This window comes from Temnothorax longispinosus, chromosome 5, assembly GCF_030848805.1.
Source record: "Temnothorax longispinosus isolate EJ_2023e chromosome 5, Tlon_JGU_v1, whole genome shotgun sequence".
NCBI lineage: Eukaryota > Metazoa > Arthropoda > Insecta > Hymenoptera > Formicidae > Temnothorax > Temnothorax longispinosus.
In genome coordinates this window covers 11,495,441-11,523,130 of record NC_092362.1, presented here as the reverse complement: position 1 = coordinate 11,523,130, position 27,690 = coordinate 11,495,441, and the positions used below count along the sequence as shown (strand labels likewise).

Genomic DNA, 27,690 nt, shown 5'->3' with positions numbered 1-27,690 from the left:
ATGACATTCGCAAGATGTGTATATTTTTGAAATATCAAGATGTATATTTTTCAGATATTAAAAAAATCTTCCAAACATAAAACAATTATTGCTAATTGGGTTAATAGCTCGATTTCACTTTTAAAATCTTTCCCTTCAGACGCCTAAAAAATGTCCATAACGTATCCCATAAAAGTTTTCAGGACGTCTGACGGGATATCCTCAGGATGTCATGAGGACTAGAATTCGGGATCATTTGCTATTCCTCAGGACATCCAAAGTATATCCCGGGATTTAATGGGGATACTCCTAGGATATCCCGGTTGTCCGTCCTGGGTGTCCTTTGGATTTCCCGAGGATGTCATTGTGCTATCTGGGAGCGTTTTCGAGATGTGGCTAAAATATGAAAATGGATCGACGATTTTATTGCCTCCAAACCGACATCTTTTTTTTTCGCAAAAGAATCCGAAACCTGCCCGAGAAATGGCAGAAAGTAACAGAAAACGAAAGAAAATATTTTGATGACTGAATTGTATTGCACATATATGTGTCTAAAGCGAAAACGTGCGAAAAGATTAAAATTTTTGTATACACGGATATATAAAATTTTGGTTGTTTTTCAGAAAAAATATTTAAAATCTTACTTCAATGTAAAAAATTGAAGACGGAGATGATTAGTAATCAGAAATACGTTTTCAGTTTTATATTGTGTTAAATTTTGTTAAACTTTGTTATACTTCTTTGCTAATATATTTATATCATTTTTGTAAATAGTTGGATGCAGAAGATGATGACGATGACGACGATGATGATGATTACAATGAGGAGAATTTTGAAACAAGATTCGAGGAAGAAGATGAAGCTTGCAACTATTGGCAACTTAAAAATTACAATTTTGGTACTCGAAAAAAAAGTATACGAAACGGGCATAAGGATCATGAGCATAGGGATGACGATGAAGTGGGATCTGCAAATCCTTGGCGAAAAACTGGCGGACTTCGTCTAACCAGGAACGAGTACCACCGATTCTGTGATGCTCAATTAGAATGTAATTGTTTTAAATAATGTTTCAACCTTCTTCTTATTTTTTTCGATGATTATAATTGTTGATCATAATTCTCATATTAACTCTTCTTGTTATCTGTTTTAACCTTTTCTTTAATACCTCTCTTTCTTGATACAATATTTACTTATATAAGCTACATAGCGTAATATATAATCGACTTTAGAAACGAATTCTTTTATCAACTTGGAATTTATTTTTCTTTAAAAATTTGAAAACTTTTTCACAATTTCTTTAATAATTAATTTACGAGTTTTCTGCTATATTTTTTCTTTAGCGAATATCGTCAGTAATTTAATTATTCTTTAGTATTCTGAAGAAGCGAGTAATAGAGATTAGATAAATAATATCTAACTTTCTCAAAGAAAAATTAATTAAAATTTATTAATAAAATGCTAGCGAAGAAATTATTTGATTTCAAATCTTTGATTTTTTAAAGAAATGATTGTTTCACTCTTGTCTGAAATTGATGAGAGAAAATTTGTTTCTGTTCGTTTATTTTATTGGTAGAAAAGAATGTAAATATGCATAAAAGATCAGATATTATCGATTTTATCACTACTTAAATATATTGTAAGGGAGGTTTTTCTGAGTAATTCTACATTAAAAAAGTGGGGGATGGCATTGGTTTAGAAGAAATAGCAAATTGAAGTTTCACAATTTTAATACTTTTTTTAGATATCATAAAGTAATATTAGTTTTAAGAGAAGTAATTTGCTGATATGTGTAGGTATATAGACAGTACACGTGTAGATAATTGAATAGAAGCAGTTTAGGTACGTTCCCCACGAATTCTGCGGGCCAACTGGATGTCCTTGGGCATGATAATGATTCTCTTGACGTGAAATGCGCAAAGATTGGTGTCCTCAAATAGACCAAAGAGGTAGGTCGCTTCTTGCAGAGCCATAACAGCCGAGCTCTGGAATCGGAGATCGGTTTTGAAGTCCTTTTACGTACCAATCGCTGGAATGGGAGCTTACAGATTAGAAGCTCCGTGCTCTTCTGGTAGCGACGAATCTCACGAAGCGCAACAATTCCAGGGTGATAACGATGCGGTTTCTTGACCGGTTGCAGGAGCGCTTTTACGGGTTGCCTTCGTCGCCAAATGTTTGTCGGGGCCTTGCCTCCGGTCGACTTGCGAAGACGTACTTTACATTTCCCGTCTGCATGGTTCTTGTCATCTTGAACAAATCCAAATGCTGTCCGTATGATACGAGCTATAGCGGTAGCCTCTCCCCCGCAAGCAGGAGTGGATAGGGGTGGACCTTGGTTCGCGTGGAAAGTTGGAAATCCGTTTTTTCTTCTTTCTTTGCTTTGTGTGAAAAGTTTCATCGTGTGGAAATGCTCAATATCTGTAATAACAGAAATAAACTAACATAAGTAACAGAAATAATTTGTTAAAGCAGAGAATAGTTAGTATATTGAAAAGTACATATACAATTTTGTATTAAAAAGTATAAATACAACGTAGTCTTTAACGATGACACAAACATAAATTGTTGTTTTCCATTATTGTACGCTTTCACATGGGTTTGCAACTTTTTACCTACCTCCGTCTACATGTGTATTGTCTATACATACATATATGAACAAATTACGTCCTTCAGCATTAAAATTGCGAAACTTCAATTTACTATATCTTTTAAACCAATGTCATCGGGAGTTTTTTCTTGCGTAGAATTACTCAGAAAGACTTCCCCTACAACATATTTAAGTGGCGATAAAATCGGTGAGATCTGACTTTCTATGTATATTTGCTAAAGAATGAATGTTTTAATCTATCTAATGATGTTTTCGGTCATACTGAGTTTAGCTTATTCCAAGAATGATTAATAACATTGTTTCTGTCTTATTAACATAATCAAAAGTGGTCAAAACATGAAACAAATAAAGATAAATTATACTTGTTTTAAAAATTCAGCTTCAAAATATATTTGAAAATAGTCATATAAAACTTATCCTTTTGATAAAATTGAAGTTTATTCGATTGCAGCTTATGATTTGGCGACGCAATGTCCTTCTCGGAGGGCATCTGCGAGAAGACACGCTGCAAAATGCACTATACCGTTAACATCATTCACGGGGACGACATCCCTTCCACAGTCGAGGCCGCAGAGTCGGCAGCACGCCGGTCTCACGGACTCGACGTTGAGTCAAGGTCCAAGTCCCAACATTAGCCTGAATCCCAGCCCAAATTGTAGTCCGCAGCCACGAGCACCGAGACAACCACGACGGGCACATACGATTGCACACGAGAGTAAAAACGATAAAGCTCATAGTGATGAGTGGGAGGACGATATTGATAAGGTAAGGAATGCCAAGTCTATACTGCCCCCTTCCTTTTTTAAACTAAACTTTGGAGACACTCGATGTCAGGTTCGCAAATATTTTGAATTGAATAGTGTAATGTGTTCTATAGTTTTTGATGATTTTACTCTAATTCTTATGAAATAGGGGTAGAAAAGACTGAAGAAAAAATTGTTTTTTTTTTTTTTAGTTTTTGATGCCAATGTGTTCTGAATGTTCTAAAACGTCGGAAAATCGCATTAAAAAAATGTCCCCGCGCGCGCGCGCCTGTGTGTGTATCAGTATATATACACATTTATCTATAACTCAAGAACTAATCAACCAAATCTTAAAGAATTATATATAAAATAGGGATAGAAAAGACTGAAGAATATAATAGATTTATAAATAGCCCGATATTTCAAAATAGAATTATAAATGGCCCGATATCTTAAAATAGAACTCTACTGCCTTTTTACGAACGTATAACGTTTAAAACGGCTTTTATAGTGCTCTTATAAAGGTTAATACTCAATACGGCTAATGGGCCAGTTGAGATCGAGAATAATCCATTCGTATGTATGTATACTTGGCCGGGAATAAACATTTTTTTAAAGAATCTCTATATGAAATTGTTTGTATTTCGTATGAAGACTTTTGAAGTGCAATTGAAAAAGTTTGTGAGTCATTCGTTTAATTGTAATTAATTATTTATTTTTACACCATGCATTTAGCCGAAATAGATAAGTTAATAAAAGTTTTTATATGGAATCGTTTATATTTTATATGAAAATATGAAGTGAGATTAAAAAGGTTTGTGACTCACCCAGATAATTTTAATTAAATATTTATAAACTCGGTAATTAGCCGAAATACAGATTTTTAGTTATTCATGTTGAAAGAAGAAGGCGCTACTGTTTCCGAAGTTCCATTGACTGTCGCACCACCGACATATTTGAAAATTTTGACAAATCGCCAAAACACACGGTATGTCCCACAGATCGAATGTTTTAAATTCAAAGTTGAAAAGAGATACCATTGTGGCAAACCCAACAAGGTCAATAAAAAAAATGATACAAACATTTTTTTATATTATATATTGTGTATATTGATAGTAAGTCAAAATAATAATGTGTGAAATAATACTGCCAGTTTTCACGATGCTAGAAACATATGGAGGGGTAAAAGCCATAGTGGTGTAAGTCAAATTTTTTTAAATATTGACACATCACTATGGTTTTTACCTCTCCATATATATATATAGACACACACACATATATATATATATATATATATATATATATATATATATATACCTTCCTCTCCTAAATCCATTCTGGTTCCTTACTAATTTATTTTCTCGTTCCGTCCACCAAACTAGTCGCTCGTTCACCATTTTTTCCATAACTTTACCAACGCAGGATGATAATGCAATTGGTCTTACTTTCTTCTTGCCTACTTTGTCTATAAACATTGTCTGATATTGCCTCCAGTCTTCCGGGAACCAATCTGTAGTCCAAACTTCATTACAAATTTCAAACATCACGTCTTCCATTTCCTCAGTCATATCTTTCAGCATTCTATATTCTATTCCGTCTCTTCCTGGTGCCGAATTTTTTCGAATCATTTCTAATGCTCTTTTTAATTCTTCTCTTGTAAACTTATCTTCCAAGCTGTCTTCCTTGTATGTTTCTCCGTCCTGGCCCATCATTTTTGTTTGAACACTTGGTGGTACTAGTTTGTCAATCTCTTTTCTAATTTCTTCCTCTCTGCTTTTATGAGTCCAACTATTCCAATTAATCTTCTTCCTGACGTTTTTAAAAGTTCTCATCTTATTCTAAACATATGTCTGGCTCGTAAATCTATTGATTGATGCACAGAATTTATCAAAACACTCTCTTTTTTTGCTGTTGATGATCTTCTTCGCTTCCGCTTTTTTCTTATTATATTCTACCAATGAATGTAAATCCTTCTTCTTTTTGAAGTTCTTTAGTGCTCTTTGTCTTCTAGTAATTGCTTCATCTCAATCTACATCCCACCAAGTAACTTTTCTTCCTCTCGGCTTTTCCGCATTTTTTCTTCTATTCTGTTGTTCTTTGCTCAGCTGCTTTCTTTGTTTACCGTCTTCCGTGATGTTTTTAATTGATGTCTTAATTACATTAATAAATGCCGAGTATTTATCTTCCTAGTTGGTATTACCTCCAAACAGTATATCTCTGTATTCGTCTATATTTTCCTTTATTATTTTTTCCATCATATCCTTGTATTCCGTCCATCTTGTTTTTTTGTAGAAAACTTATTAGATTTTTTAATATAACTTTCTATTTCTGTTGTTATTCGTACTTCCACTGGAAAATGATCCGAATCCCAAGTGTCATTCAGATTCAATTGTTTATATTCCATATCCTCGCTTATTTTAGTCGTAGCAAAAACTAGGTCTAAGTTGTTTGAGTGTGACCTATGGCGCCTATTCTTGTTAACGTATTTACATTGATACAGATATAGTCCTTATCATACATTGTCTCCGTGTTGGTCAATGTCATAGCAATTCCATAATGTGTGATGGGCATTAAAATTGCCTGCTACAATGGTTTCAAGATCTTTAGTGTCAATGTATATCTTCCCATTCATTTTTCCTCATTTCACTTGGTCTTCTATATACTGCCACTACATTGAATCTCTCCTTTGTGTTGATGAGTCTTACTCCTATAATATCAAATATATTATTTACCTTTTGCCAGCCGTTTATTACTTCAAATTCGATATTGTCTCTAACACATATAGCCACTCCTCCGTTGTTACTTCTGCTCAATTTACAATGTGTTTTAAATCCTGAAATATAAATATTATTTTTATTACTCTTAGTTTTAGTTAATATTATTATATCATATTCTAATGCTCTTTTAATAATCTCATTTTTCTTCCCTTGATATCCGCTACAGTTCCAATTTAATATTTTTAAATAGAATATATCAACTTATATTTATAGCGCTGTGAAGTGCTCGGACGAACACCGTCACGCGCCATTTGTCTTTCTTGATCCTTCCTAAATTCTCTCTTGATTTCACCTACGATCATCCTTTGCTTTCTGATTTTTTTATCTAGTTTCAATTCCTTTTTCTTTTGTAAAATATCTTCCTTGACTCTTAGTGCCTCATCTTGATTCCTGACTCCTAATTCTTTTTGTTCTGGTCCTTGTATTATTTCTTGTAAAATTCTTCTAAATTCCCAATCTTGATCTGTGTAGTAGATCAGCTTGGCGGCTAACCTCGTGATGATATCCCGCTCCCTATTGAGGCCTTCTGGTATGTCTCGTTTTTCCTCCCTATTATTTATTTGTCTCTCTTCCTCTGAAGTGTTTGCTTTTATCTCTTCTTCTGTGGATTCCTTATCCCATCATTCTTCCGAGTGTCTATCTTCCTGTCTGTTAGCTATTCCTCTTTTGTCTTTTGTTATCTCTTCGCTTCTATTATCAAATTGTTTATAATAATTGTTTTGCTTATCTTTCTGTGTAGTCACTCTATCTTTGTAAGTAATTGTTTTTCTTAATTGTCTATCCTCTCTATCTTCTTCATATGTTATTGTCTTTCTAACTATCGGTGGATTTTCCTTTCTTCCCTCCATCTCTCTTCTTGGTGGCGAAAGTTTTGACCATTGCGTTGGTTTGTCATATCTATCGTATGTCTGTTCTGGTTCTTGTTCTCTTCCCTCTAATATTCGTTCTGCTTCCCTGCGAGAGACATTATTGTATATCCCATTATAATATTTTTATTTTTATTTTTCTCATATTCTTTGCATGATCTCCATGTAGATCTGTGATTGCCTCCGCAGTTCCTACATTTTGCTGTTTTTGTGCAATTTTCGTGTGCCAATTCTCCGCATATGATGCATCTTTCTTCGCTCTTGCATGCCGCCTTAATGTGGCCAAATCTGAAACAGTGGAAACATTGTTTTACTGATGAGATAAAAGGTTTTATTTTTATTGACGTTCTTCGCGCGAACAAGTCCAACTTTTGACGGACCGTATCTCCATTAAAAGTTATAATCAGGTTTCCTGTATCTTCCTCTACAAGTTTCTTTTCTTTAAATAAATAAAAATTAACTACGCTCGTATAAATTGAAAATTAAATAGAAAAAACAGGCCAATAAACGAGCAATTAAAAGATGTTTAAAAATATATAATTAATTGGTATATATACAATAGAAACGGAACGTTTCGACTCACTGAGTCTTTTTCAACGCGAAACGAGAAAGAGCTTTACATAGCACATTTTACGTCCTGTCGAATACATGGAAGTTTCAACGGTTTTATACTTACGACAATCATCTCAGTTATACACGATCTTTACAGAACAACCTTTTTATATTCTGACCACACATTCTGAGAACAATTATAAACCGGACCCGATTAATTCTCGCCTCCGAACGAAGAATCAATTACGCAATTCCACTGACTACATTTCATCTCTGACTTTGACTTCGTTAGATACATCGACATAGACTCACAATCAGTATGTATTCGTTAGACAATCGAATGGTGATGTGGCTCGATAGGCTTTTATAATATTATTGTAACACGACGAATTCTACATGTTAATTAATTACCACGGCTGAAGAAGACTCAGTGAGTCGAAACGTTCCGTTTCTATGTATATATACCAATTAATTATATGTTTTTAAACATCTTTTAATTGTTCGTTTATTGGCCTGTTTTTTCTATTTAATTTTCTTTTCTTTATTGTCCCACTTTTTCCTATACATACGTCCAATCTTCACTATGTCTCTCTCTCGTTGTGATCGTTTATTGAATCCCATAAATCTATTATACTGTTACCCCAATCCGTAATCACTCCAACGAATTTCGATCCTCTCTGATCGATTTTCGCTGTCATTCCTATCTCATCGGAAAGTTTGTTGATAGGTTCTAAACAAACATTAGCATCATTACACTTCTTAAATTTACATATGGCTGCCGTATGTGATAACATTACCATTCCGTCCGGATATATTTTATCTCGTGTAATTACTTTCCAAATTTTATACAAATTCTTACCTCTTTTCGTTTGTATTCTGTCTTTTTGTAACTTAAGCACCAGTTTATACGTTACGTTGGTCCCTTCGGTGAATTTAACCTGCTTCTGATTCGATAATTCTGATGCATCTAGCTCGCTAACTCCTCTTTCAAGCACCCCCGCACGATTCATGTACTCCTCTCTTGCTTTCCTGTCCACCTCTCTATTATTTTCTGCCATTCTTGTATTGTTATTAACTTTCTCGTTCGAACTCACACCCGCTGTGTTTGCGTGTCGAGTTTCCTCAATATCCACTTCCATCTCACTCGCCGATACGTATCTGGAATCTTCCGTAGTCGTCTCGCCTGATTCGTGCGTATTATCTTCCATGCTGACGTCATCCTTCTCTGATTGGTTGATCCCCTCTTCCTTGTTATTTACCTTCATGGACGCTACTTCTGGTAGGATTTTGGCGCGCTTTTCCTTCGCCATCTTCTTTTCTCCTACTACCTTCTACTCTCCTTCCTTCTGCGAGTATCCCTCTGTATACTTATCGTCTTTATTTTCCATCTCTTCGGTGTCCGCTGCTCTTTTCTTTCCAGCCATTGACTTTTCCGTTTCGGTATCTAATACTGTATTTACTGCTTCCATCGTCGGCTGGCTAAATCCTTTTCCTATACTTTCTCACTATTGAGCCTTTAAACTTGTTCCCCCCTCCAAGGGGGGAAATGTCTTTTTTCCCTTCGTTTTTCCTATTCTTAAATTCGTAGAAAACCCTCAGGAACCCCTAACCTACTCTTGCAATCCTCTAAAAAACCACCGAAACTATTACAAACTTCCGCGGTCACTAGCTAGGTTAAAACGCGTGTGTTCGCTACGGCGGCCATCACGCAACTTGATTAGCGTTAAAGTTTTTTTTTTGAGGTTATTAACTCCGGTTGGAGTTATAAACGCCTTCAGCCCCACCTTTGGGCTATATAGCGTATTTTAGTGTTGATCTTATTAACGCAGTACTTGTTAGATAATCCTTCCTATCTGTTTAATGAATCTGTATACCACTCCAATTTTAGGCCAGTCCTTTCTCTTGATCAATTCCACTATGTCCTCTGCTCCGTAAATGTTACGTTTCACCAATTCCTCGTTCATCGCTTCCTTTTCCACATCGTACCTACTACACTGCCATATTACATGATTTATGTCTTCTTTTTCGTAGCCGCAGTCGCATCTAGATATATCTATATAGTTCTTTCTAGCTAAAGACTCGTTTAAATTGTAGTGGTTCGCTCTTATACGATTAATGAAAGAATAAAAATATCTCTCCGCTTTAATTTCTTTAAACCAAGGTTGTTTTTTGTTTCTGTCGTGGAAATTTCGAAAGTAATCCTTGCCTTTATATGAACTTTCACTAATTAATTTATCCTGCGTGTTATTCCAAGCTTCTTCCCTAAATATGCTTCTTAAGTCCGTTATCGGGACGGGGATATTTATTTCCGCTACTTCTGACGCACCTACTTTTATTGTTAATCTGTCTGCTATCTCATTTCCAGTATAACCTCTATGAGCTGGGATCCATCCATAAATAATTTTTCAACCGAATTTAGTTTTTAATCTAGAATGACGTCTTCTAATGTCTAATATAAAGCTACTCTTATATACATCTAGCCTATTGTTTTTTATTGCTTTTAATACACTCTGACAATCTGATAATATTAATATTTGCTTGTTATTTCTTTCTCCTTGTTCTTGATTCTTTTCTAGTTTTTTTAATGCAGTAGCTATTGCGAAGGCTTCCGCTGAGAATGACGAGCACTTTTTCGGGAGGCTGACATAGAAAGCTTGATCCATCTCTTCAAAGACCACGCCGACTCCTGTCGAAGCTGAGTCCTCTGTTCTTGAACCATCTGTATAAACAATCAGGGGGTTATCCAAATTTTGTGCATCGCAAAGTTCTTTAATAAAGTCTAGATCATTTTTTCTATATTTTATATCTTCTAGGTTTCTTCTTTCCTTTTCTTTCCTTTTAGCGCTATGTGACTGTCCTATTTCCAACTCTATAGTTATGTCTTCTGTAAGATCTTCGTACTTCATTTCCCATACTTCAAAATTATCTGTTGATTGACCTATATCTTTCGCTAATAGGTTGACTCTATCCCACGCTATCGAAATTATGCTTTTTCTTCTCTGTGGGAATCGTAGCCTATGTATCATTTCTTTATTGCTTAGGTTACTTATACTTCTTTTGATTTTTGGATTGCCGTATTTTAGTACCAAGTACACGCATAGTAGTGTATATGTTGTTACCTCGAAAAAAAAAAACAGTGGTAGTATTATACCTTAAAAAAATCTAAGTAACAAGTGGTAGAAATCTTTGTATCTTGAAAAATCTCGAAAAAACCTAAACAGTAGTATCTTCACCTCAAAAAAAAAAACAAAGTAGTAGTATTATACCTCAAAAAAACCTAAGTAACAAGTGATGGACGTAATCTTTGTATCTCCAAAAATCTCGAAAAAACCTAAGCAGTATTATTTTTATTTCCAAAAAATTATTACTCAAGTGATACACATCACAAAATTACGTTACCTTATCAAAAAATGAGTCGCGCTTCAAGTGATCTATTATTACAATTACAAAAAAGAAATGATATCTCTTTTTAAATTACAGCGCCAATTACAGAGAACATATATTTTTCGAGATACAAAGATTACGTCTACCACTTGTTACTTAGGTTTTTTCGAGGTATAATATTACTACTGCTTTTCTTCGATTAGAATAAAAAATTGAATCATGAAGAATTACACAGAGGTAACAGTACAAAATACAAATATTTTATTAAAATATTTAAACCCAATAAGGGAATACAAGGTATTTAAATACAAAGTTTATATATGTATTTTAAAAGATTTAATCGCATCGCAAAGAATTACAGAGGTAACAGTACAAAAAATAAAAATATTTTATTAAAATACATAAATTTTTCTTGTCAAAAAACTTGGCGCTGCTAGACCTCAAAATTAGGTCAGCCTGGTGTGTATGTGCGAGCGAGTGGGTGTGGGCGATGTGTCTAGCAGCGCCAAGTTTTTTGACAAGAAAAATTTATGTATTTTAATAAAATATTTTTATTTTTTGTACTGTTACCTCTGTAATTCTTTGCGATGCGATTAAATCTTTTAAAATACATATATAAACTTTATATTTAAATACCTTGTATTCCCTTATTGGGTTTAAATATTTTAATAAAATATTTGTATTTTGTACTGTTACCTCTGTGTAATTCTTCATGATTCAATTTTTTATTCTAATCGAAGAAAAGCAGTAGTAATATTATACCTCGAAAAAACCTAAGTAACAAGTGGTAGACGTAATCTTTGTATCTCGAAAAATATATGTTCTCTGTAATTGGCGCTGTAATTTAAAAAGAGATATCATTTCTTTTTTGTAATTGTAATAATAGATCACTTGAAGCGCGACTCATTTTTTGATAAGGTAACGTAATTTTGTGATGTGTATCACTTGAGTAATAATTTTTTGGAAATAAAAATAATACTGCTTAGGTTTTTTCGAGATTTTTGGAGATACAAAGATTACGTCCATCACTTGTTACTTAGGTTTTTTTGAGGTATAATACTACTACTTTGTTTTTTTTTTGAGGTGAAGATACTACTGTTTAGGTTTTTTCGAGATTTTTCAAGATACAAAGATTTCGTCTACCACTTGTTACTTAGATTTTTTTAAGGTATAATACTACCACTGTTTTTTTTTTCGAGGTAACAACATATACACTACTATGCGTGTACTTGGCGCCTTTCTTTACCTTTTTTTTAAAAAAGGTAATTTTGTACAGATATCACGCCTTTTTGTAGTATTACGCATTGTATAAACAATATGTACAGGGTGTTATTTCGAGGTATAATACTACTACTTTGTTTTTTTCGAGGTAACAACATAATACATATATACTACTATGCGTGTACTTGGCGCATTTTTTTACCTTTTTTTTGAAAAAGGTAATTTTGTACGGATATCACGCCTTTTTGTAGTGTCATATAAGACGTCGGCGTTAGAAGTAGATAGAAGAAGAAGTATCTTAATAACAAATTTTCACATTTGGACTTTGCGTTGCAATATCTCCGCTCGTAGGGCACGGAGCGGGATATTATAAGAGAAACCCCCCCCCCCCCTAATTGGACCTCAAGCTATCGATCAAGCCTACTTAGAACTTGATCCGTTCACTCGTTATTGAGATCTCAACATCTCGGGTACTCGCAACCCGTCGCGTCGCGTAAAAGAGTCACGGTCGGTCTCGCTCCACGTGTACTTGGCGCGAGACACTACCGTGTCTCTTGATTCTGCCGCTAGGGAATTTTTAAATCGATTCTTATGAATCAAGCTGGAATTCGATGTCTAGGTGTCCCAGGTTGCCGATGACGAGGTTCACATAGTGCGCTTCACAGTTTTCGGTATTCAGGTGTATTAATATCTTGAATTCGATGTCCACGTGTTCCAGGTTGCTGATGTCGGGTTCCAGATAGTGCGCTCTATAGTTTTCGGTGTCCAGGTATAATAATACGTTGAATTCGATGTCTAGGTGTCCCACGTTTCCGATGACGAGGTCCACATAGTGCGCTCCGTAGTTTTCGGTGTCTACGTGTATTAATACCTCGAATTCGATATCTACGTGTCCTACATTCAGATTGAAAGTTATTAATACACCTAGACACCAAAAACTACAAAGCGCACTATGTGGACCTTGTCATCGGCAACCTGGGACACGTAGACATCGAATTCGAGGTATTATTACATCTAGACACCGAAAACTACGGAGTGCGCTATCTGGACCTCGTCATCAGCAACCTGAGACACCTAGACATCAATTTCAAGATATTAATACACGTAGACACCGACAACTACGGAGCTCACTATCTAGACATTGTCATCGGCAACCTGGGACACCTAGACATTGCATTCAACGTATTATTACACCTGGACACCGAAAACTACGAAGCGCACTATGTGGACCTCGTCATCGCCAACCTGGGACACCTAGACATCGAATTCAACGTACGATTACACCTGGACACCGAAAACTATGAAGCGCACTATCTGGATCCCGTCATCAGCAACCTGGGACACGTGAACATCAAATTCAAGGTATTAATACACGTAGACACCAAAAACTACGGAGCGCACTATGTGGACCTCGTCATCGGCAACCTGAAACACCTAGACATTGAATTCAACGTACGATTACACCTGGACACCGAAAACTATGAAGCGCACTATCTGGATCCCGTCATCGGCAACCTGGGACACGTGGACATCGAATTCAAGGTATTAATACACGTAGACACCGAAAACTACGGAGCGCACTATGTGGACCTTGTCATCGGCAACCTGGGACACTTAGACATCGAATTCAACGTACGATTACACCTGGACACCGAAAACTATGAAGCGCATTATCTGGATCCCGTCATCGGCAACCTGGGACACGTGGACATCGAATTCAAGATATTAATACACGTAGACACCGAAAACTACAGAGCGCACTATGTGGACCTCGTCATCGGCAACCTGGGACACCTAGACATCGAATTCAACGTACGATTACACATGGACACCGAAAACTATGAAGCGCACTATCTGGATCCCGTCATCGGCAACCTGGGACACGTGGACATCGAATTCAAGGTATTAATACACGTAGACACCGAAAACTACGGAGCGCACTATGTGGACCTCGTCATCGGCAACCTGGGACACGTAGACATCGAATTCAACGTACGATTACACCTGGACACCGAAAACTACGGAGCGCACTATGTGGACCTCGTCATCGGCAACCTGGGACACGTAGACATCGAATTCAACGTATTATTACACCTGGACACCGAAAACTATGAAGCGCACTATCTGGACCTCGTCATCGGCAACCTGGGATACCTAGATATCGAATTCAAGCTTGATTCATAAGAATCGACTTAAAAATTCCCTAGCGGCACTTTCTGCCAAGCGTAGAGAACCTTCTTTTCCGTTGACTCAATATATATTATACTTGACCGATAAGTCTATCGACCTAATTTCGAAATACGCGCGCGATATCGAAACTGGCGATACCTGCGCCGCCAGCGTCGAAAAAGTGAAAGTGACGTTTCTCTGATAATCATAATAATATTGAGATGAGAGCGGTCGACGTAGACGACGACGACGACGTATCTTAATAAAAAATTTTCACATTTGGACTTTGCGTCGCAATATCTCCGCTCGTAGGGCACGTAGCGGAATATTATGAGAGAAACCCCCCCCTAATTAGACCCCCAGCTATCGATCAAGCCTACTTAGAACTTGATCCGTTCACTCGTTATCGAGATCTCAACATCTCGGGTACTCGCAACCCGTCGCGTCGCGTAAAAGAGTCACGGTCGGTCTCGCTCCGCGTGTACTTGGCGCGAGACACTACCGTGTCTCTTGATCTTGGAACAGAAGTTTTTTGCTAACATCAAGGCTCTCTCGCTTAGTAAGTCTACTTTGGCTTCTGCTACTAGCACATTTGTTGGTGTGCTATTCCTAAAGCCCATCGCGGTTCTTAATCCCAGGAATTGGCCTCTCTCAAGTTTTAATCTTAAAGTACTACTTGTGGGGGCGTACACGAAACTTCCGTAGTCGGAAACTGATCTTACTAAGCTTTTATATAGCATAAGAGCTGTGACGCAATCTGCTCCCCTGGTGACACTATTTAAATATTTTAAAATTGAATGGCTTTTTCAATTTTAGCTCTTATTTCTTGAATGTGGCCTACGAATTTCAGCTGATTATCCATACGAACTCCGAGAAATCTCGATTCTTCTTTGTTTGAAATTACCACGCCTTTTACCATGATAGAGATATTATCATCTTTGAAGCCGCTCTTCGAAAATTCTACCAGAGTTGTTTTTCTGGGTTCCAAGTCCAAACCAATCAGCTCAAGGTTACTTGCAATAATGTTGACTGCTTCTTCGATCTTCATCTTATTCAGCTTCCTATCAAGACCCGTCCTATACACCACGATATCATCAGCAAATTCTAATTCTTCTACGTCGTCGTCAACATCTACGGTAATGTCGTTAGTATTCAGAGCATATAATATAGCGCTCAGGACAGCTCCTTGTGGAAGGCCCTTCCTCATTATTCTTTTCAGAGTCACTTTATTATTTACGATGTATTCGACTTTCCTTTCGTCTAACCAGGTGTTGATAAATTTGAAGACTCTACCAGGACAGCCCATCCTTCTTAGTTTGGCTTTTAAAATATGAAAAACAACGTTGTCGTATGCAGATGCCACATCTAGGAATGCCGCCAATACGTATTCTTCACTGAGTAAAGCTGTCTTGATGTCCGATGTAAATTTAACTAGATTTTCAGTGCACGATCTACCTCTTCGAAAACCATTTTGCATCGGGTGTAATTTCTTCTCTTTCTCCGCCCACCATATAAGTCTTTCGTTTACTAACCTTTCCATTAGCTTGCCCATGCATGACGATAGTGATATAGGCCTGACTTTATTTTTGTTTACCTTATCAATAAATAAGACCTGATATTCTCTCCACTCGTGTGGAAAGCCTGATCCTAACCATATATCGTTAAATATTCGTAGTAAGAATTGTAAAGCTTTTTTTGGTAAATTTTTTATCATTTTATAGTCTATTTCATCCCTTCCAGGAGCTGAATCTTTTTTAATCATCCCAATTGCCCTATATAATTCTGCCTCTGAGAATAACGAATCTAATTCTGTTTCCTCTCTATCGTATGTATCGTCCTCTACTGCCCTCCAAGATACTCCAAATGCTGACAATTTATCAATTTCTTCTCTTATGACTTTTTCTCTATCTCCTATCTGCCACTTATTCCAGCTTATTCTACTCCTAGCTTTTTTAAAAGTTCTCATTGTATTCCAAACGTAAGATAAATTAGAAAATCTATTAATGCTGTTACAAAAAGCTTTAAAATTTTCTCTTTTCTTTTTCTTAAGTACTTTTCTTGTCAAAGCTACTTGCTTTTTATAGTCTATAAATGAATGTAAAGTTTGGAGCTTTCTAAATATTTTCAATTTCTTTTTACGTATTTCTATCGCTGATGAGCATTCTGAATCCCACCATCTTACTTGTTGTTTAATTGACTTTTCTTGCTTTATCTCAATATTTGTGTTTCTTACAAAAGTTTCCTTCCTACCTGTTGCTATATTCACCGCTCTCTTCATTTTATCAGTAAATAAAGAGTATCTCGTCTGGAGATCTTTGCCTATCATGTTTCTTTCTAGTTCCTCTATGCTTTTTTTCATTATATTTTAATATAATGCCCAGTCTGTATTCTTTGTCGACAACCTATTAGTGATCTTTTTAAAGACTATGACCTCTGTATCTATTTCTACTTTTAATGGAAAATGGTCTGACTCCCAAGTGTCCTGAATTTGTTCATAATTAATATAATCAGTTATTTTACCATCCGCGAAAATTAGATCTATATTAGAAGCTATCTGATTCCTGTAATTTAGCCTAGACAAAGTATCTTGATTTACGCATAAGTAACCCTGATTGAAGAATTTTTCCTGTAGATTTTCCCCATTAAGGTGATTGGGCCATCAGAGCATGTTAAAGAAAAAAATCCGAATTAAATATATGTTATAAAAAAAACCTAAATACGCTTAAATTTGCAATTTTGAGAAGATCTGACGTCTAGTTTTTAAAATATTAAATCTCAAAGTTGGCAATTTTAAATAGGTTTTATGGGAAATTGTACCGAAAACATACATTTTTCGAAAATTTCACTCACTGTCTGTAAAGAAACAAGTTCAAAAAACTGAAAATAACATTATTTGATTCTTCTAGCACTTGTTAAGTATAAGACAAAACGACGTTGACGTGTAATAAGGCCAAAAATTCAATCAAAAGTTGATGAATCGTCGCGTTTCTTGTCGGCCTTTCGATCAGCTGTACGCGACGTGAACATGTGGCAACGCCGCGCCGTGTAGTGTTTTCTTTCCACAGCACTATTCCTTGGCAAGCAAATCTCCCGTTATCGAAATTGTTTGTTACCTTCCATTATTTTTTAACATAAACACAATACATAACCTCACTCAAACACATGGCACTGGCATGATAGCTGCCTACATCGAAGAGATGCAATGTCGCGACATTTCTCTTGTACGAATGTCAACTGAAGTCAAATCTTGAACTGTTTACATTTATCAGTAGATAAATTGATACGTAATCGAATGAAAAGTTACATTATAAAACCAGTAATTATACAAGTGTCTAGAATACATCCATAAAAATGGTTTTTCTTAAAATAAAATTTAGCCCTTATATTGACTCACATGGTACATGGCCCAATCACCTTAAAATCCGTATCGTTGCAATTCCATAGAATATTATGAGCATTAAAGTCCCCCATTACAATAGATCCAATTCCTTTTCTATCAAAATTAAGTATATTAGACCAGACCTTAGGGTCTTCCCTACCGGTCGGCCTTCTATACACCGCTATAAGATTGAATTTCAACTGAGAGTTGTATATTCTAATACCACAAATATCAACATTTTTGGAACCAATATACCACTCTTTAATAACTTCAAATTCCATCCTCCTACTAATAGCAATAATAATACCTCCGCTATTACCTATACTTTCCTTCCCTATTATGTTGTAGCCTGATATTTGAAATTTGTTCAGATCATTTACCTTTGTTTCAGTTATAACGGCGATATCAAATTGCCTAATATGTGAATCGAATTCATATTTCTTGTTTCGAATACCTCGAGCATTCCAGAGTACTACTTTAACCATAGTTAGATCTATAATTTGCAGGACCTCTAAACCTTTGACTTCTATTACTTTTCTCCCTATTTCTCTGATCCACCGGCTCTTGATTATATACTTTTATTTCCTTATCATAAAACCTATCATAGTTATCATCCGAGTTACTATACCCGTTATTAATATCTAACATTTCCACGTCTCTTAAGCTATTTTTTACTTCTTCCTGAGCTATTTGAGACATTATATCTCTAAAGAAGTTTCCGATCCCACTAGTTTCATGGCTATCTATATTGCTTCTTCTTTTTTTAATAACCCTATTTTCATTTTCTGATTCATCGTCTGTATTTCTTATAGCTATACCTCTTTTATCCCTATTTATTTCTTCCTGTCTCATGTTAAATCTATTATAATATAGTTGATTCCTATTAGAACTACCTTCCCGCCTATTTACTATCGATTTTAGTGCTTTAGGATTTTTTTCCAGTGACGATCTTTTAGAACCATCTTGTGCATCTTCATATTGGGTCGATTTTTTTGCATCCATCTTCTTCTGGACGATAGGATTTTGTTTTACTATCTTTGCATATGTTTTTAATTCCGGCCAATCCGAGGGTTTGGTAAATCTATCGTAATCCTTATGCTAAGACTCCATAGACGCGGAAACGCCGTGCGGTAGAGTGCGTTGACCAATCAGAAGGCTGCCGCAAGTCGTCTGCGGCAAAATCAAAATTTGTGATTGGTCAACGCACTCTGCCGCACGGCGTTTCCGCGTCTATGGAGTCTTAGTATTAGTCGTCTTATTTTTTTTGCTTTTTAGGATTCTCTGAGCCTCATAAAACGTTGCGTTATGATACGCCATCACTACTTTTACTTCCCTATTCCATTGGAACACCGGGCATCCTCGATAGGTTGATCTATGTGAACCTTCACAGTTAACACAATAGTAGTCAAGATTGCACTCATCGTGAGCCTCATTTCCACATCTACCGCATTTCTCTGAGCCTTTGCACACTGCCTTGACATGTCCAAATCTGAAACATCTAAAGCATTGTTTAACCGCTTCTACATATGGTCTAACCTTCAGATGGCCATAACCTTCAAATATAGATATATTTTTTGGAAGAACGTTTTTATTAAAAATGATGCATATATTATTTGTATCGTTTTCTATCCTGGATTGTTTTTCCTTATCAAAACGCTTTCTAGTCATTCTTTCAATTTGCATAATATCATCTTTATTTACTATTGTATCCCATAACTCGGGAATACTAAAAGGCCAATCCGATATCACCCCTTTACATGTGATTGATCTATTATCGATATATACATGGACCTTATCTTTGCACTCTCTACACAGCTTATCTAAACAAGAATTCGCGTCTGTCATATTTTTAAACTTAAGTCTAGCTAAATTAAACTGATCCATTTCAAAATCGTCTGGATAACATCTGGCTTTATGTAAAAACATTTGTATTTTGATCTTATTCATGCCCTTTTTGTTACAGATATTTTGAGTAGTTAATCTACAACACACGATTTTCATACCTTCGAATTTTTTCTCGAAACGTGGGATGGAATTAGTGTCACCTGCTAATTTGCTTTCATATTCATGCGTGTACTTAACTAACTTACCTTGGATATTCATAAATACCTTATCTTTTCTACTCATTAGATACTTATCCTTCGCTTCATCTTTCGTATTCGCAAGCTGTTCCTTCATTGTATGTATTGCGTCATTCCCTCCATGATTATCTACTAAATCCATTTTATCCTTCTCGTTTAATTCATTATTCTTGGGGTGGCTCCCGTCCTTGTCTCTGTCATAACCTACATTTGTAGCTAGCATCCTAACAGTCGTCCCCCCTCCGACGGGGGACCTAAAATTCTTCTCAAAATCGCCTCAAATCGATGCGGCAACTCTTTAGATCCTCCTTATCCCTCTTACTCACTTTCTAACGCTTTAATAGCTCGCTTAAATTAACCGTAAAAGGGCTCGCGAATTCCCGCCAACGAAAAACGTCCGCCTCCCACGCTACCTCAATCCGAACTCCCTCTAGCGTTAAAGTTGATGACTCTCAGGTTAGGAATCCTGTCATACCGATGTGATATAGGGTGCATTCGGGGAGCACGCTATTACCGGAAATAAGTTGGCGCTGCAAGTTCATATTTTTTAATGAACTATAGCTCAAACGATTGCTCCCTAATTGCTCCCTCAGAATCGACAATTGCTCCCCTTTTAAAATTATTATTTTTTGAGATATTTAATAAAAACGAAAAATTTCTAATTTTTATTGAAAAACATATTTATAATAACTCTATGCAACTTTATACGGCATAGAACGATTGCTCCTTCATTGCTCCTTATTGCTCCATCATAATTTTAATGATTTATTGCATTTTTATTGAAAAAATAACAAATTAATCATTTCACAAGTAACGCCGCCGCCGCCACTATCGGCCGCCTATTGTAACTATGGCTCGGCAGCCATTGGCGGAAATATTTAAACGTAATATAATAGCTTTATTGTTCATAACTATATCTCAAAGAGTTTAATCAACATTTCCTATTGATTTTCGGTAGAATAAAGGTGGAAGCACATAAAATTGCAGGAGACATAAGCAGAATGCAGAAGCCATATGCGCATGCGCTATGGTATCTGTTAGAGCTTTACGGATACCATAGCGCATGCGCATATGGCTTCTGCTTTCTGCTCATGGCTCCTGCAATTTTATGTGCTTCCACCTTAACTATTTCTCGCTTTGCTCTATTAGGATTTTTAATCGCTCCATTCGTATAATTAATTTTGTATGATATTTTAGCAGAGAACTGTTTATTTTCTTGGAAAAATACATTTCTCACAGTCTTCTGCAAGTATATCCAACATAAAACGATTGCTCCTTAATTGCTCACCTGTCAGCATTGTGCATGAGCCCTTATTGACGTTAGGCTGAGTTTCCACGCGTCGCGTCATCTGTCGTTAAAGCCCCTTGCACAATGCCAGGCAACAGGCAATAGGAACAGGGAATAGAAATCAGAAATCATGTATAAATGCAGAATAAACAGTGACACAATCAATAGACACAGAGTTTCAGTCACGTTGGAAATTCAGTGCCTATTGCCTGTTGCCAACCAATCATAGCATTTGAACTTTTTAGGTTATAATTAACGATTTTTTTAGTTATTTCCTGTTCCTATTGCCTGTTGTCTGGCATTGTGCAAGGGGCTTAACCAATCTAAACATCCGGTAAGGCGACAATTTCCATAAAAATGGAGGAGACCATGTTAGTACTAACGAAAATCCCTAGGCAACACAAATTAATTTTTGTAGATTAGTAGCACTGCGTAAGTAGTATAATCTGTGTTACTTAGGAAGCCTTTTTCAAAATATACGCGCATGAATATTTGTTAAGTCCAACATATCGTCATGTCTATGTGTAAATGCACAAATAACAAATAATAAATAGTAATTAGTTATCTTTATAATAGCATTTATTATCTTCTACTTTATCGCATCTCGATTCAAGCAGTTAGGTCTCACGCTGGGAGTTTCTTTAGTTTAATTATGCGTGGGAAGCACACACACACACACGGGGGGGTGCGAGGGGGGCCTTCGGCCCTCCCTTCCCCGCACCCGCCCCGCCGGTAGGCAGCGTGGACCTCGCTTTACAACTTAAAGTACATGCTAAGCTAAGTTGTAAAGCGAAATTATAAAGCACATGCATGGAGGGGTGCAAGGGGGCTTACATGCATGAGCGCACGTGAACAGGAAGGCTTTTCTCCCCTGCACCCCCTCCCCATGCATGTACTTTATAATTTCGCTTTACAACTTAGCATGTACTTTATGTTGTAAAGCGAAGTCCACGCTGCCTACCGGCGGGGTGGGTGCGGGGGAGGGGGGGGCTGAAGGCCCCCCTCGCACCCCCCCGTGTGTGTGTGTGCTTCCCACGCATAATTAAACTAATGAAACTCCCAGTTCATAAAATTGCAGGAGCCATGAGCAGAAAGCAGAAGCCATATGCGCATGCGCTATGGTATCCGTAAAGCTCTAACAGATACCATAGCGCATGCGCATATGGCTTCTGCTTATGTCTCCTGCAATTTAATGTGCTTCCACCTTTATTTTACCGAAAATCAATAGGAAATGTTGACTAAACTCTTTGAGATATAGTTATGAACAATAAAGCTATTATATTACGTTTAAATATTTCCGCCAATGGCTGCCGAGCCATAGTTACAATAGGCGGCCGATAGTGGCGGCGGCGGCGTTACTTGTGAAATGATTAATTTGTTATTTTTTCAATAAAAATGCAATAAATCATTAAAATTATGATGGAGCAATAAGGAGCAATGAAGGAGCAATCGTTCTATGCCGTATAAAGTTGCATAAAGTTATTATAAATATGTTTTTCAATAAAAATTAGAAATTTTTCGTTTTTATTAAATATCTTAAAAAATAATAATTTTAAAAGGGGAGCAATTGTCGATTCTGAGGGAGCAATTAGGGAGCAATCGTTTGAGCTATAGTTCATTAAAAAATATGAACTTGCAGCGCCAACTTATTTCCGGTCACGCTATTAGCACAATTATCGTCCACAACTGTTCGAGGAGACGCTTTGTGGCGCTGTGATATACGATGATGACGTCACTGTAAAGGCAGCGTGACGTCATCACTCGCGCTATTTTCGCTATTATTTTCGAGGTGAGGCACGAAATACTATTGGCGCAAGCTGCGTTCGGGCAGCTTGCTATCGCTGTCGCGCTATTGGCTCTTCGAACGAAGTTCATAGCGTTTGCGTTTATAGCGTTAATAGCGTCTCCCCGAATGCACCCGTAGCAACATGAACATGCCCCGCGGCCACATGCTCCGTGGCCGCACGCGCATGCAAAAGTGCGCGAATTTGAAACGTATGCATAAATATAAATATCTACTTTTCATATACCAACTTATCTCTGCTTTAACAAATTATTTCTGTTTCGTTAACTTTGACGCTTAATATCTTTAGCAGAAATAATTTGTTAAAGCAGAGAATAGTTGGTATATGAAAAGTACATATTTATATTTATGCAGTGTAAGTATGCATACGTTTCAAATTCGCGCACTTTTGCATACGCGTGCGGCCACGGAGCATGCGCATGTGGCCACAGAGCTGACAGAGCATGCGCATGTGGCCGCGGGTGCTCTGTCAGCTCTTGATCGCTACATCATGTTGGTAAGACAGGATTTCTAATCTGAGAGTCGTCAACTTTAACGCTAAATACCTCGTTTCGCAGGGCAGACCGCCGCATTTTTCTGCCAGATTCTTTCGTTTCGTGTCAAAACTCGTCAAATGAGCATAATTTTATTGATATTCGAGGTGCAGCGAGTATTCTAAATAATTACCCTTGCCTACAATATAAATTGCGCTACAGATCACTTTCTCGTTCTCTTTAACTTTTACAAGACAGCATATATATATATATATATGTACGTACGTGTGCAATTTTGGATATACCTTCCTTCTTAAACATCTCCTCGGCGTCAGCTCCCTGCGGTCAAATGTACACTATCACTCTTTTGACATCTGGCACGACTGTCACTATAGGTTATAACTATACTGAGTGCGTTGAACGCGCTGTACCGTGTTTCTTGATAACCTCCTGGCCGATAAGTCTATATCGACCTAATTTACCTAAATAGAAATCTTCCTCCTGACCGATAAGTCTATCGACCTAATTTACCTACTAGATCGATAATAATGCGCGCGCGACTTATCAGAAATCAAGAGCCATCTACCGTTGAAAGTAGTGAAAGTTACGTTTTTCTGATTGAGTGAAAGACGACGAAGTATCTCTTAACGACGTATCTTAATAAAAAATTTTCACATTTGGACTCTGCGTTGCAATATCTCCGCTCGTAGGGCACGTAAGGGAAAAATAAAAACACTTTTATTTATAAATCGACCCCAAGCTATCGACCAAGCCTACTTAGAACTTGATCCGTTCACTCGTTATTGAGATCTCAACATCTCGAGTACTCGCAACTCGTCGTGTCGCGTAAAAGAGTGCGGTCTCGCTTCGCGTATATTTGGCACGAGACACTACCGGGTTTCAATTGATACAGATACGCGAGCATGCACGCACGCACGCACGCACGCACGCACGCACTATACGCATATACATGCGAGTGCAAACATACATGTAAAAATCGGCTTTTTTAAGGGCCAAATGATGTGCAAAGTCCGATCGCGCAACCTTTCCGCGCTGCACATTGGATAACGCCTATGCCGACGGCAAAATACGCACGCTCATACGCGCACGCGCAGTCACGCGAATACACTCACACGCACACAGACATAACACAAAATATACATATATATTTTTATTTACACATTGTATAGTATTTACATTGTATATATCAGCACACGCACACGCACCGCACACGCACCGCACACGCACACGCACACGCACACACACACACACACACACACACACACACACACACACACACACACACACACACACACACGCGTGCTTACTCAAGTTGCACAATAGGCCTGGTGATGTTGCTGTTGTACTATAGTTATTAAGGGCAATGGCTCATGGAGGCCAATTTTTGGGAATCATGCTTATGATGACTTTTGATCAGTAAACGGTTGATTTTTATGAATATTGCCCTTGTGACTTTTGATCAGCATCACATAAACTATTTATTTCCACAGTTTTAGCTAATTTCACCGAAACTCAAAATATGATTATGGCGGGGTTCTTTAAAAGATAGTTAAAGCAGCAAAGAATATAGAAAAATGATACATTAATCCTCGGTTGTCACATCTCTTTTTTTGAACACGTTTGTCACACGGGGTCAATTTTACCCCAACCAATTTTCAAGCAGCTGCTGTTCAAAAACTAACAGTTTAAGTGGATCGCAAAAAATTCTAGAATTAAGTTTAAACATTTGTAGAATGTATTTTCATTATAAAAAATTAACTTTTTGAATGGCATCATGTTAAAAAGAATCCTTAAAAAAATGTAAGTGTTCGGAAAAAAATCACAATTTTCATTTTTCAATGTCTTTTGCTTAAAATTTTGCATAGTACTCTTAAGAGATATGTTACTTTAATAAAATTAAAAAAAAAAGTCTGGGGTCGCTTTGACCCCGAGTGACAACCGAGGGTTGATATAAGAATATTATAGTTAGGAGCTAAAAGTTACATCTTTGCGATTTAAAAGTACAATATATGAGATGGAAACACAAAAGACGTAATCATAAATAAATACATTCAAATTTAATCACATTTCACAGAAAGCGACGCTAGGAGACATGTTATTGGACGAAAGGCTGTCATTAACGTTGGACGAGATTGTGCATATTCGTAGCGTGCTTACAAAAGCTGAGTTGGAGTCTCTTCCCGTGGAAGGGCGCGTAAAAGAAGATGTAGAGAAAAGACGCGTTTGTTTTCTCTGTCTGAAAACACGCTTCGGTTTACTAGGTCCTTGGGGACAACGTTGTCGCTTATGCAAGAGGACCGTCTGCGTTAAATGTTATTCGAAAGTTAGTATACGATTTTTGCATACATTAATATAAATTTCGATTACAATTAGAACAATTAACATATAAATGTGTAATTTGAGCTATAGCTACAATTATACTCTATAAATATCTATAAATTGACGAAAAACAAAAAACATTTATATTTTTAAAACATTTATATTTTCGAAGATAAATTGTATTTTAATTAATAATTAAAAGTCACATTAATTAAATTTTAACTATCAATTTGATTTCTTGAGGCTTTTGGCTTTGGCGAATTATTGCATATTAGATTTAAAAAAAGTAATATCATATTGTAAATTTTTATCTTGCACTATACGATTTAAACTGGCTGAATTTGACTTAATTAATTTTAGGCTATTATATTGAGTTCTTTTTCTTGACGTTTGAATTTATCTGAATATTAATATAACTTAGTAACGACATTTTTCAGATGCGAATACCAACGGAACAGTTTGCTCGAGTGCCAGTCGTGTTACTCTCTCCTGGATTATTACTTTCGCCTACAGAAGCTGAGAACAGTAGTAGCAAGAATTCCTGGCTAAGAAATTCAGGAGCGGTCGGCTCGGCACCGGCTTCCCCCGCGTCCAGACGAAAAGATTCTGCGTTGCGCAACGGCACGTCTGCCTCAACGCCGACAATGACACCTGTCTCCGCACTGACACCTATGTCGACACCACCTTCTCATGCGCGTCGAGAGATGGAAGTTCAAGGACTAGAGAAGAGGTCAGGATAACAACATTCATATGATAACAACTACTACGAAACACTTGAATTTTATGAATTAAGAAGAACAATGTACTGACGGCATTGAAAATCTATAGTTTACGTCGCGTATGTTATAGATTTTTGATACTGTCAGTACATTTCGAAACATGCTCAAAGAAACGTTCAACATAGGTTACAAGGACAAGCTGAAAATTAATATGCGCATGCTGAATATTTTGAGAAGGAAATATATACGTCTTTATTTCAGCTATACGCCAAGAAAGGACTTGGTTTACATTTCTTACTTAAAACACGCATCCATCCACACATCATCCATCTTTCTTCTTTACATACAAGCCGCAATACATTGTTATTTACAACGTTATATATAAAGCTGTTTCCATTACTGCTCCTACTCATGCTTCTTCCCAACTTCCTTATTTTTCTTTTCCTTTATCCTATTTTTTTTATAGCATTCCTTTCTCCTTTTCCATAATCTATTTAACACCTTTCCTTTTTTCATTCTAAATTTGTATATTCTCTAATCTTTCTTTGTTATTCCTACCTAGATTCTCAAACCACATACTTGTGATATTGCACTCGCTTATATAATGATCTAAGTTGTCCCTACCTATCTTGCAGAATCTACACTTCGTATCTTCTTCGTCCAGCCAATATTTATTTGTATCCTCTAAATTGCCGCACCTTAATTTTACCATCGCTCTAATCTCATCTCCTGTTTTTACTTTATCCAAGTTTTCTTTTAATAAATAACTGGGTGTTTCGTTTCTCACCTCTATCTCTTTGTACCTTGTATTATACCTTGCCTCTGCTATTTTACTGTTTATTATTTGCCCTTGAATGTCCTGTTCCCTTATTCTTACTAAGCCTTCAGTATTTTTATCTTCATTATTTAATTCTTTTATTACTTCTGAGCTTCAACTATTGTTATTATAAAATCTTTCTCGTTCCAAATTATATAAATCCTTTTTCTTTTTAGCCATTATGTTCTTTTCATCCCAATATGCCTTTACTAAACTTCCGTCTTTTTTCTCTCTGCTTCTTTTCTCGTACGTTTCATATTAATATTACATACCTTAGTGTGCAAAAATTTAGTTTAAACACCCATCTTACATAATCCATCATGACTTTTTCCAATTCCTTTTTTTCATTCCACCCCCATATCTCTGCTCCATATTCCATTACACTTTTCACTAGGTACTTAAAAAGCGTCCCATCTCTTATTAAAATCATCTTTGCATAATCTTTCTCTTAAATCACAAACCCTATTTGCAGTGATCCTTCCTTTCCTATTCA

At 36.6% G+C, this 27,690-nt stretch overlaps 1 protein-coding gene and 1 pseudogene across 12 annotated transcripts in view; one reads left to right on the top strand and one right to left on the bottom strand.

Moving 5' to 3' along the window:
• Positions 1–27,690, top strand: part of Spir (spire type actin nucleation factor) — a 179,911-nt gene that overhangs the window by 99,176 nt on the left and 53,045 nt on the right. For 8 of the 12 annotated variants that reach the window (XM_071778389.1, XM_071778386.1, XM_071778387.1 and 5 more), the window contains 4 exons: positions 754–1,027; positions 3,021–3,349; positions 25,417–25,665; positions 26,099–26,391. In XM_071778389.1, coding sequence (XP_071634490.1) covers positions 754–1,027; positions 3,021–3,349; positions 25,417–25,665; positions 26,099–26,391 — 1,145 coding nt within the window. Of the gene's footprint in view, positions 1–753; positions 1,028–3,020; positions 3,350–25,416; positions 25,666–26,082; positions 26,392–27,690 lie in introns of those variants that run through there. The other 4 variants (XM_071778393.1, XM_071778391.1, XM_071778385.1 and 1 more) reach the window with 2 other exon arrangements.
• Positions 1,815–2,726, bottom strand: LOC139813089 (histone H3-like; annotated as a pseudogene).